Source organism: Gadus macrocephalus, chromosome 19, assembly GCF_031168955.1.
Source record: "Gadus macrocephalus chromosome 19, ASM3116895v1".
Lineage (NCBI taxonomy): Eukaryota > Metazoa > Chordata > Actinopteri > Gadiformes > Gadidae > Gadus > Gadus macrocephalus.
In genome coordinates, this window is record NC_082400.1 from 13857034 (window position 1) to 13869989 (window position 12956).

The following is a 12956-nucleotide window of genomic DNA, read 5'->3' on the forward strand; positions in this document are numbered from 1 at the left end:
CTCACCATGTCGGCCATCTCTTTCCACTCCTCCACGCTTCTCTTTCATGATGAATGGAAACATATACAAATGGGGAAGGTATAGCCATGCCTTTGAAATAAACCCTAAAGGTCAATCCAACTGCAGGGAGAATCCTCTTTTGAAGAAATTATCATTTGAGGAGATGTCTAACATAAACATTACTCCCTCCTAATGGTAACCATTTGCACACTATTCCAATCTTTTTGTGGTAAGACAAAATAACAGAACTTAAATATGTGTTAAAACAACCACAAAAAAGTTCTAGCAATTTATCTGAAACTCCTGAATCTATCAGTAGCCTATGGCTGAAATACATTGAGATGATTGTTTAATGTGCAATCTACAAAGTAATCTGACAGAAAATAAACATCCTGCAATTTGGAGGAATTGTGACTGTGGCTGTAATTAATTCTTCAAAAATCCAGTCAATCCACCTACATTTTCCCATCAGTTGATGTGGTTGAATTGAGTGACGTTTTGGCCTTGTTGTTTGGTTAAACTCTGCGTTTTATCAACTTTCCTCAACAACATTGGCCAAACCTTGCTATGCTATCCAATGCTAACCTATCTGAGTTGTGCGAGGTTTAGGTTAGCATAGGTTAACAGGGTTCACTTAGCATAGGGTAACAACATTTAGATGGAGTAATTCAATGTAGCTTTTAGCGCTCACCCATTACAGGCTTTAGCATAGCTCTACATTCGTCCTATTATTAGGCCTCCCCTTTCTCTCGGAAACAAGGCCACTGAAATAGCCTCGACCTATTAGGCTCTAATGAGTCATTTGTGACTTAAAGAAACACACGGCTGTGCATTAAGCTACGTGGCTATCACAGAAGCAACATGCTCATACTTACAGCAGCATTAACACGCTGCAATTTCAAGTTGTCGTTAGCACACTTTAGCGAGTGTTGTTACGCTACGCTAGCTTGTGGGAGACGGTGAACGGAGAGAGAGAGATGCTGTCGCTGAACGTGTGGTCCTCCTGCCACTATTTCTGTCCCGGGGTGAGAGTGCAGCTGTCGACTAGCAGCAGACCCCTGACTGACTGATCGCCACGGCCTCAGACTACTCTCGGTGCTGGGCTGGGTGGCCATGTCGACTCTCCACTCCACTCCACTCCACTCCTGTTTACCTTTGAAGTAGATGAGAAAGCATAAGCTTTTCCTCCGTTCTAGGTTCGATCCCCCGTATCCGCAGCCTAAAGGCAACCCTCATCCCTACCTGCGCCATAATGCCACATATCTGCAGTCACTTTGGAGAAAAGAATCCCTTCAATAGCATATTAGCCTACTAATTATAATTGTTCGTCAAAGTTCAGTGTGTGTGTGTGTCTGTGTGTGTTTGTCTCTCGGTCTGTCTGTTTGTCTCTCTGTGTGTCTCTCTGTCTGTGTGTTTGTGTGTCGGCCTGTCTGTGTGTCTGTCTGTTTGTCTATCTGTGTGTCTGTCTGTCTGTGTGTGTGTGTGTGTGTGTGTGAGCATGTCTCCTGTATGTCTGAATGCAGGACTTTCGCCTGCTGTCGCCGTTAAGAAGTGTCAAATCTGATGTTGAGCAATGCTTTTTTGTTCACACCTGTTGAAAGTGTCTGACGGAGCACCGTCGGTGTGCTGTGAACATCTCCTCTTATCATCCCTCTCCCACTGCTCTAGGTCTACTCCATATCACCCAAGTGGGTGCTACATATTGGTGGTGGTTAGTGAGGTCCCCCCTTCACTTTAGGCGTCTTTGAGTGTTATTAATTATTATTATTCTTCATGTTTAACCTCTGTTTTCCTTTTATTCCTAGTCTGTTTTACATAGTTTTGAATGATGACTATATGCTCTGTAAGGTGACCTTGGGTGTCTTGAAAGGCGCCTCTGAATTAAATGTATTATTATTATTATTATATCTCTCCCCTTTTATCACTGACCGGCTACGTTCAAGTCCTTAAAGAGATCGGCTGACACAAAATAGTGTGGTGCGGTTGAGCATCGGACAAAGTTGTATTCACCAGCTTCTTACTCTTTCATTTTAATATTTCAGATTCCAGTGATGCTATTGATAAGAGGGCAGCACAAAAAACCAACAACATGACATTGAAAACCTTGAAACGTTGCAGGGGTATTTTGTTGCATAAACTACCCTGAGCGTAAGATAGGGACACGTCTGTCCACCAACGTCAACCCGACGACCTCCAGGTTCAAGCCCTGATTTGTGGCTTCAACCCGCTGTGGTTTTCCCGGCGTGTTATTACAGTCTTTCTCCAGATTATTAAGCATTAGCCCAACGCCGTGGTGGACTCGTGTTGTCCTACCAGGCCTGCTAACTCTGTCCTGGTCGGCTGGGGATAAGCCCGGCAATCAGACAGGGCCTAATGGGCCGAGAGACTACAAGGGCTCAGGGTATTTCTCCCACACACTCCTCAGCCTCCCCCCCTGTCCAGTGTCACATCAAAGCGGGACTATTTCTGTCGGGTGTGATAACTCGTGGCCGTCTGGGTCCGGGAGACGAAGGCGAGGAGGACGAGGAGGAGGAGGTGGCGACGGCGGCGAATGTGTCGCCGTGGATGGGCGCCAGGGTAGTCACGGTGACGGGAGACGGACGAGGACAGGGGCATCTGGACTCCCTCAGATGGTACCCACTTGTCCACACTTGTCCAACGCTCTCCTCCTTACGTTCCTATCCCTCTCTCTCTCACTCACTCACTCACTCTCTCCCCTTCTCACCCCTCCTCTCTCTCTCTCTCTCTCTCTCTCTCTCTCTCTCTCTCTCTCTCTCTCTCTCTCTCTCTCTCTCTCTCTCTCTCTCTCTCTCTCTCTTTTCCTACCTCCCTCTCGCTCACTTGCTGAGTATCACGTTGTCACGGTTACCTGTGCTTACTGACCAGAGGAGTTATTCCCATCCCTTGGCTTACCGTCTGCACATGAGAGGATGATTGTAGGACTGTTACATAACTGGGTGTTATGTCATGAATATGAAAGAATAATATGGCCGAAAATCTCTTAGAGAAACAAATATAAGACACATAAAGAAATGGATTCCCATAAAGACAGGCATATACAGGGCCATATATGATTCTTAGTTTTCTGAGGTAGGTTTTTATTAGGCCATTATGAAATATTTTGTATGATATATGTTTTTTATTAAACATTATAAGGCATTCCAAAAAACATATTAATAAACAAGACTAAAAAGTGTGGGACACACACACACACACACACACACACACACACACACACACACACACACACTCATCAACGCACAGATATTCTGTAGTACAAGGGTACAGGGTTGTTCAATTACATAGAAGTTCACTATTAAATAATATCCACGACACACTTGTTGAGGATACAAAATGCCTGCATTTAACAAGATGCTTTACAGTTGCTTTTATGTCTTATTTTAAATATAAAATAACATAATATAACAATCACAAAGGTATCACAAATCCCAAAGATATCCCCTAATCTATCATAGGTGAACATTGAAAAGACTGAAAGCTGAAAAATGGGACGGACATCCATGTCCATGATCGGGGATGGGTTGAGAATCCTACCATCCTAAAGCCATTGATGAAACATTCAATAAAACAGGCTGTTGGCCGCCGGTCTTGGCCCGAATGTAGCCACAGATGGTTGGATGGTTCTCTGCTACAGCCTGCCACGTAGAGCAGAGAATGGCAATCTTTCTCCCCCATTTACGGCCCTGTTTCTAGCCCTGAGTGGGGTCGGTCTCAGTGAAAAGGGTCGTGGTTTGCAGTTTATTATTTATCATTGCAAAAATAATAAATAAAAAAACCAGCCTTCAAAGTTCATAAAATGCAGGGATATTGACTGCTCACATGGATCCACTTATATGGCTCATCGAAAGGATGGCTTACCTACCGCTCCTCTCCCACCTCCTCCTCCCTCCTGTGGTCTCCCTCCCTCCCCTCTCTCTCCCACCTACTCCCCCGCCTCTCCCACCTAACCCTCCCTCCCGCCCTTGTTATCATCCCCACACAGCCAGGGACTTTGACTTTATTTTGGGATACTGCACTATGGTTGGAGCCACAATGATAAACACAAATTATCTATTATTTAATTATATATATCAAAGTGAACCATTTTTATCTGGACTTTAATTATACATGCAATATTATACCTGATAGTGAATGCAAATAGACCATGCATTGCAATAAACGCAATGTAGGACTCTGTAAATCATGACATTTGTTCCCTATAAATATATAAAGCCCCATCTTTACACGGCTAAACTGTCCTTAACGTAGACTTACACATGTACTCTAAATAAATTATAATCAGAGTCCTAATAACATTGAGCTTGTTGTTTTCCCTGCTGCTCATCCTGTCACTTTCCCCTTTAACGGGCCGATGATGACGTTATACTGCAGAGCCCTGAGCTGACGTCCACCTCGAAATCTCGCGAGATTATGGGAAACAATCCAGACGCCCTCTCAGCCACAGCCAGCACCACACCACCACCTCCACCTCCTCCTTCCCACGCCCCAGTGCGCTGCTGTGGGATAGTGGCACTATAAAGTATATCCACCTCTCGCTCGGGAGAAAAGATAAGGAGCACCAACAAGAGACACAGAGAGGGGGATGAAGATGGCGGACGCCAAGCAGAAGCGGAACGAACAGCTGAAGCGGTGGCTGGGCTCGGAGACGGACCTGGAGCCGCCCGTCATCAAGAAGAAGAAGACGAGGGTGAAGTTCGACGACGGCGCCGTGTTCCTGGCCGCCTGCTCCAGCGGCGACGCCGAGGAGGTGCTGCGGATGCTGGAGCGCGGCGCCGACATCAACTACGCCAACGTGGACGGTCTCACCGCGCTGCACCAGGTTGGTTTTTGGGGGGCTTTTCTCTTTTTAAAACGCGGAGGAACACTGGGAGCCGATCCGCCGTGGGACCACGCGGGGGAAGGAACGCAGCCCCCCGGGTGGATAGGGATTGAGGCGGCGGGGTATAGGGAGCGAGGCGGTCGGGATAAGGAGCGAGGCGGCCCGCGAAGGCTCGCCTTGCTCCGCTCCCACAGCACCTGGGTGGATAGAGATTGAGGCTGCCGGGGATAGGGAGCGAGGCGGCCCGCTGAAGGCTCGCCTCCTCCCGCAACACCTGTCAAATGGAAGCCGTTCGGCTCCGGTTGTTTACCTACCGAGCCCGGCTCCCTTCCCCGCACACACCGCCTCTCTTTGGGGGTCTTTTGCGGGCTGTATGTCCTTATAACGGCCTACTCTGTATGTGATTAGTGTTGGGGGTGAAAACAAGACGTTAGATGTGTGTTGGCTTCTTTTTGTGACCACTTGTTTGCGTCAATAAAGGGAATATCTGATCCCGGATCCAGATCGGTGGGCGCCGTCTAATGGCTGTAAGACAGTTTTGTGAGATCGCGAATGTGCTTTGCATTTGGATATTCCGAGTTTTCCCCCACAAGCTTAGTTGTTTCAAAAGCATTGCATGATAAGGGTTTCAAAGACTCATGGTGGATGTGAGAAAGGTGATTGCGAATAAAATAGGGGAATGTTGTCATGGTTGTGGCCTGTGTGAGTGGGTCAGAAGTATGGAAGTGTGTCGTCGTTTTCACTCATTAGGAGGTTAGCCTATGCTAACGGGGCGACTGGACCGCCGTCGTTCGGGAATCTAAAGTCCTGCGGTGACAGTTGGTTCTGAAGATAACTGTGTATATTGTAGTTAATTTGTATTTGTGTTGTTGCTGTCTGTTTCATAACCGCTTAACGTTAGCGGCGACGGGAGTAGCCGACGCTAGCGCCGAGCTAGCGGGCTAGCGCGGCGCTAGCTCTTGTGAGCTGTTGTGACGGGTGATTCATTCGACATCGGGCTCCGCGAGCTCGTTGTCAAGCGTTAACTTTTTCGTGCAAACTGTACTTCGCTAAAATCGTAACGTGGTCGGGTTGTCGAGTGTGCGTGTGTGCTGGGTTGTAAATACGAGCAGCCATAGGCTAACGTGGGTGGTGAACTTTCGCCAGGTAATGCCCTTCACTAGCAAGCCTCTTTTTTATATATATATTTTTTCATTTAAACGACATGGCAGCTAATGATGGTTGTGGTCCAGGAAACAATTAAATCGAGCGTTTGCATGCTGCTTAATTTAACGGATATGCAGCATTGTGATTGGATGCTGTTTTTTTATTGTAGGCTTGTCACTCAGCTTGTGTATTTGTTTTGAAATAAGTTGATGCGTTGTGAGTGTGTAGGCTTTGTTAATGTGTTTGTTCGTCATGCCATGGCATTCAGCAGACCGAACCACACCTGTATTATCATTGTTTCGCCACTCATCGTTTTTAAGTACTAGTCTGCGAGTGGATCAGCACATCTCTGGTCTTTGTAACTACTTATATTTACTTTGAATTGTCTTTGTGGATTGAGAAGTCTTCAATTCAACCAGCAGTACAGCTGTCATTGTGTATGTGTGCGCTGTTGTGGTGTTGGTAGGACAACAAGTGATGGAATGATCAAACGATCAATTAGCCCAGAGTATAATGTTGTGGGCCTATAGCTCACATAGATGTTCAGTGAGGTCACCTGATTACTCATTGCCCACATGCTCAGTTTGAGTAAGCCCAGGCCCTGTTATGAACACCTTGCTGGAGGCCGTATTCGCCTGTTTTCACACATTTGCTCTGTCCACTCCTAACCAGCAAGCATTTTATTGGCTTGGACTGTTTGACTTTGACACATACAAATTTAAATTGACTGCAGTGAAAATGGAACTAAGTGTTTTGGATAGTGTGTATTGTGTGTTTGCCGCTGATATTTTCGAACGGGACATGAGAATGATGCAATCAGTTTCCCTGTGCCTATTGTTTATTATGGGTTGGTATCGTCTACTAATTTACTAAAAGCTGAAGTGGATTACATTTATCCTTATGGCAACATATCCTTCACCTGGGTATTCCAAATTCAAAGACTATGAAGAAAATAGTGGGAAGACAATCTGATTTATTTGAGATAAAGTCACCTCCCTCAAACTAATCTCAGATCCAGGAGTTTTGTAATGCTACTGCACAACTTCTGGACGGAGCAGGAAACCAAAAGCTCCAAAAGGCGGAGTTGAAACCTTTTTCCTGTTTCGTTATGGAGATATTTTACCGACGAAAACTATTTAATTGATGCTTCAGAAGGGATTTAAGTGTTTACGCAGCGGACAGTCTGCACAGGGTTGATTTGAAACCTTTACACACACTTTAAAAAAAAGTTTACAATGACTGCAGCAGTTTTGTTCGACAATTGCACGCTTTCAGATCTCTGCCTTTAGCGGAAATACATTCAAACAGGCCTGTGCAGTGCATGGCTAAAATTGAGGTCCTTGCAGGGACTATTTATTGGACCTGGGAAAATGTTATCATCCCGACTAACTTTAATCCTGATCCCTTTGTAACCTGTCAATTACTGACACTTGGTCTGTATTTTGTGCATTGGTAGGATACCCTTTTTCCTTTCTGTGAAGGCTGGATTGCATTACATCCATATGTACCCACTGAAATTGTAGGTCAATGGATATCTAGGAGGAACCCCCAAGTCCTTGTTAATTTTGGCACAACATGCCTTGTGCATGGCCTCATTTGGGGGAAATCTTGCCTTTTTTGGGACAAATTCTGAGTGTATGAAGAGGGGGAGGAACTTGCTGTGGAGACCTGTGTGTGTGTGTGTGTGTGTGTGTGTGTGTGTGTGTGTGTGTGTGTGTGTGTGTGTGTCCAGTGCTTCACATTAACTCTTGTGAGCTCGTCTGGGTCAAGTGGACGATAGAGATGGATCTTCTTGTGCAAATGGATGAGTTAACTCCACAAGCATGAAGTTACTCACAAGTGTCCGCTTCAATGATGAAAATGCATTGACGCATGATAAAGATATTTAAGAATCATGTTTCAAGAACACTGAATCTTAACGAATGATCCGCCGACATTTCATTAAATCTGCTTATATGCTTTACATGAATATTATTGGTTTTAAGAAACTATAGTGAAGAGAAATATATAGTGAATGAATGCACGCATACCGACACCTAGGCAGGATTGAGATTTTACACCTGCCACAAGCCAATGGGTGGTTAGATTTGAACATTTGGCAAGTAAAAAAATCTGGTTACATAATTAAAAAAGCATGACGATAAAAGTTAATGCTTGGCTTGTAGAATTTTTCCCTTCAGGCAGGTATAAAGACAAATTTCCAAAAGAGCCTGCACTTAGGCGTGTCTCTGAGCAATTTTTTTGATAATCTAATCAGTTAATCAGCATCTGTCATTCTGAAAACATAGCTGCTTATCTGTATCAGGCTCCTGCTGCTAAAAGGAAAGATCACTCCATCTCTTCCAACGTCAGTGAGTGGTGCAGGTTTATAATTACCCCCAACACAAGTTCCCCTCGCTGGGCTTAGGAGTGGGTACTAAGTTTAGCGATGAGTCAGTCTGAAGCTCTGCTTTGAAGTGCAGGCCTGATTATAAGTATTACGTTTTTATGCCCGAGTTTGAGTCATGAACTATATTCCACACTACTTTATAGTTCTTGATGGCAGCCATTAGCCAGCCAGCCAACTGACCCCAGATCGGTAAATAGGTCATGCAATACTTTCTGTATACACAAGCACGCACACTTGTGTATTGGTTGATCCCCAGCGTTCATTTGCAGAGCTGCAGTTTGTGCAGCAATGTGTTGCCGGTTTAACGCCGCAAGCTAAAATCTGCCCGCAACGTGTCCAAAAATAATGTTGTTATCCAGCGGGGCGGCACGGTGCGCGGTGCACATGTCTGTCGAGGGGCTCCGCATGCGAGCGGAGATGGGCCCCAGATTCCAGGGACCGGTGCGCTCCGCCACTCCAGTTTTCAGCGGGTAGCATTCCAAGGGCTGTCGTCCTAGCCTGCGCATTCCTCGCATGACATTCTGTGGAAACCATGGCGAACACTGCACCGGCGAGCACACAGAGCATTCCTCAGCTGTCACCAAACCCCAAGCCTCACGGCCTTCTCCCCCCCCCCCCCAGTCCCGTCCTCATCTTCTGCCTGGGTTGGTGTCCCTCCTGGCTGCCCTCTCTCTCTCTCGCGCCCTCATGGCAGGCCCCAGCTGACTGCTGCCCCCCCCCCCCCCCGGGGTCCCCCCATGTCTGTCGGGGCAGAGTGGGAGGGGCATAGGTCAGGCTATCTATCCGTTTTTTTCTTTCTGTTTTACCGTTGACCGGTAGCTGACCTTTGGTGTTTTACTGTTTACGGCCCTCGCCTATGCCCGAGGCAGAATTGAAGGCAGTCCCTTACAGCCTTACGATTGCGTCTGTCAGAGGTTGCTTGGCTGTTGAGTTGTCCGTCCCTGTTCACAAGTTGCCCAGCCTCCCGTTATGGCTATGAAATCCCCACAGACATTATCTTGTGCAGTCTCCATGGCAACCCCACACATCAGGTGGCTAGTCGCTTGCGTTGGTGGATTTGCATGGAGAGGAGTTATGTAACAGGGGGGGGGGAAGAGGGTGTTCAGCAGTTTCAAATGGAACATAATGCTTGAAATGGAACAGAAAAAAACCATAACAAGAGAACATTGGCTTAGAATCTCGGATTGTCAAGATCTGAAACAAATCCGTTGACACACTTGTTCATCGTGCTTGTAAGTGTGTTGACGGGTGTCTGGCAGACAATGTGTCTCAATATGCAGGGTCACAACTAAATGAACAGCGATGCAATCAAATGATGCGATTTACTGTGATTTAGCTGAGAAGGGGTATCAACGATTTGACGGTTAAAAGTTGCATGCCAGAAGATGGATGTTGGTTCCACTCTGCATCACTTTCAGTGCAAGGAAATGCTATTTGATTGTACTTGTATTAATTTGTAGCGAGCATGTTTACATAGAGGGCACATCTCAAACAAGCCATTATGTTGGTCCAGGGTTCCTTGTTATGTGGCCAGTCAAGCACTGTGTATTTGACCATAGCAAGACACCCCTTGGTGGATTTGCATGAGCTTCATCTTGAGGGACAAGGTGAGCACGAGCGCATTTTGAGAGTGAAACAAGAAATTAAGCTAAGGACAGATGTCTATCTCTATGCTTGACAGCCTTCAATGGGTGGATAACCCATTGTGTGTGTGTGTGTGTGTGTGTGTGTGTGTGTCCCTCGACTCCCCTTTTGGGTTATTAATAACCATGCCTCCGTGAACATATTAGCATAAGTGTTGCTTCCATGAAGCGCAGCCTTTTTATATTGGGTTTTGTCTTCATGAAGGTCAACACCACATACAAGGCAGGCTGATTAAAATGGACCGGTCATAAACCTCTTTATTATGATCACTTGCTGGGGTGTTTCAGCAGCAGACTTCTTCGCTGTGATCAGTCCTCGTCGCAAATCATTGTATTTTCTCTCCGCCCTGTAGACATTTGACATCTGAAAACATTGGGGGGGGAGAGAGAGAGAGAGAGAGAGACGGTTTTCAATTGACATTCTTTTGTTAATTTACCCACCGGCAACATATTTTCTTTGTTATGGCCATGCTTCATAAGAGCAGACATCCACCCATGCATATGGAACGACATAATGCAGAATACATTACAGACTATGAAAACGCTCAATAATTCATAGTCGGGCCCCCAGACTCTTTGTATGATTGTTCTTTTGTCTAGCCATCACCAAAGGTATTTGGTTTAGCTTTAAATCTAGATGTATTGGTTAGGAGTACAAGGGAAGGTAAAGCCTATTGTATCCTGACTTGATTAAGCTAATGCATCTATGTTGACCAGTTGGGGTTTATTATAAAAAAAAACGACACACAGAAGCAGACTTTGAAGTCGTTCTTCTTGCCTGCCCTTATTCAGTGCTTGCAGATTAACTCAGCATCCTTAATGGCTTTAAGCTATTACACCCTGACATAGTTATCCATACATGAAAACATCTTGCTGAAGTAAACTCGATTCAATGCTCTCTGGGTTTAATTTGCCCGATGGAACTGATTCCAGGTCTTAAACTTTCCCTGATCGCGTTTGGATGTTTGATCTGGGCTGGTAAGGCAATAATTTATACCGCTCTGCATTTCTTCAAGCTGGTTCAGTTTTGTGGTTATAGATCACTTGTTCGCACTGGGAATTCTTGTATGATTAATATACCCAAAGTCAACTAATAATAAGTTGAAATCGCTTAAGATCCTAAGGCACTCATACCCTCTATTTTGACATATCTGATCTTCAAACCGTTTGCTTATCGTGCATCTCTGCAGACATGTCTCTGAGCATGTTTGACATGATGGTATCATGATGTGATATCGTTTGTTTGTTTGACTGTACGTGTTGGGTGGAAACGGCTAGGGTGGCGAGTGAGCGATTTAATTTAGAAACGGCCATGTTTTCCATCCTACCTGTTTTCATAATTGGCAGTTCTATCCCTGTCGAGCAGCTCCACGTCGCCCCGAACCAACCCCGTAATCAACGCAGGAAGTGTTGGTGGTGCGCTCACTGTTGTCTGCCATCATGCCAAGTAATCTGTTGAGTGACATGCGTGCTCCCCCCCCCCCCCCCCCCCCCAAGCAAACCGTCTCTCCCCAACCGCTCTGATGCAGTTTAAAAAGTTAGAGAAACATGGGGCACAAAAGAGGCAGTTGGCAGCTTCTTCCCTGGAACTGTTTTTTTTTGTGTTGGTTGTTCTTCCTAAAATGTATGTGAATGAGATTTTTAGGCCTTCTTAACGCACTTTATACATCTATAGGTTTATTTTATATAAAATCACACTTTCTTATTACGCTTAATTCGCCAAAGGTTGGCTGTATACTTTATGGATCCTAAATGAACATTTTTCCAGATGCATACCAATTCAAATGACTAATGGAAAGCGGAACTAACTAATGGAAAAATAAGTAAAAGTCCTACGATTTCCCTTTTTTTAATTATAAGGATTCCCCACGTCCTTTTCAGTTCAGGGTCTGAAGTTCTGAACCCTACAAAGGAAAGGAAAGGGGCTAACGCTCCATAAAGGAAGCGTATCGCCCTGCTGGAGTCTGGGGGGTTTGTGAGAAGGATGAGGCCCTGAGCTATGTGAGCGTCTGTGCAGGTTGGAACTGGCTCACCCGGGGTCGTACGAGACGGCATTCCTCACAGATACTGCCACGTATATAGGCTGCTTCCCCTTACCTGGCAGCTGGACTTGACCTTGCCCAGTACCCCATTCACCACCATCACCAACACCACCACCACAACCACCCACCCTTGTATGTAGTAAATACCACAGAAGGCTGGTCTTTTTCAGAATAAGAGTCATTTTCCCCTGGACCCATGTGCTGTTCAGATGGAGGAGAAAGGGAAAAACAGGGGTTCTTATACAGTATAGTTTATTGATTCTAAGAGAAGTTCAGGACGGTCGCAATCGATTTCCGTCCTCACTCAGGCGAAAAAACGAAGGGTGTTAAGTTTCACGCTGAGCGTTTTGCACACGCAGGTGAAGTCCATCCGTCTCCGTCCAATCCCGCGTCACACTGAACCCCCTCGGGTAAACGAGACCCGGCCTCTTAACGATTAAAACCCTGTCGTCACGTCTGTTGTGAAACCAGCTGAGGTGACTCGTCGAGAAGACATTCGACCGCCCCGCTCGCTCGTACGCCCAATAAGGCCCGCATTAAAACCCGCGCTCCAAGAGGCCTCCAGCGATGACCTCAGCTGTTTGTCTACAACACTGTGGTAGTGCAGCGTCTCCGTCCTCTACTTACGCACACACGCACTCCTGTGTTTGCGTGTGTGTGTGTGTGGGTGTGTGCGCGCGCCATCCCCACCATTGTGCGCTTGGCGGCAGTCTCCTGCCTCACGCAGGGCGGTGTTTACGAGGCCGCGTTTGAACTGAGACGAACACCTGGACCCGCGCCTGTGTGAATTCCTCATTGTCCCACGGCGAGGCAGAGTACAATTAGGACCCGCAGAGCGAGAGACACAGAGAATACCTTCTCCGTTTTAGTTGTGCGTCCGACATTCTTCCTTCCGA

The 12956-nt window shown here is 46.1% G+C and overlaps 1 protein-coding gene across 7 annotated transcripts in view; it reads left to right on the forward strand.

Moving 5' to 3' along the window:
* Nucleotides 1-4439: 4439 nt before the first annotated feature.
* The window catches only part of ppp1r12a (protein phosphatase 1, regulatory subunit 12A), a 47272-nt gene continuing 38755 nt past the window's right edge, over nucleotides 4440-12956 (forward strand). For 5 of the 7 annotated variants that reach the window (XM_060038567.1, XM_060038566.1, XM_060038565.1 and 2 more), the window contains exon 1: nucleotides 4441-4840. In XM_060038567.1, coding sequence (XP_059894550.1) covers nucleotides 4604-4840 — 237 coding nt within the window. In that variant the 5' untranslated portion in view covers nucleotides 4441-4603. Of the gene's footprint in view, nucleotides 4841-12956 lie in introns of all 7 variants that reach the window. The other 2 variants (XM_060038571.1, XM_060038570.1) reach the window with 2 other exon arrangements.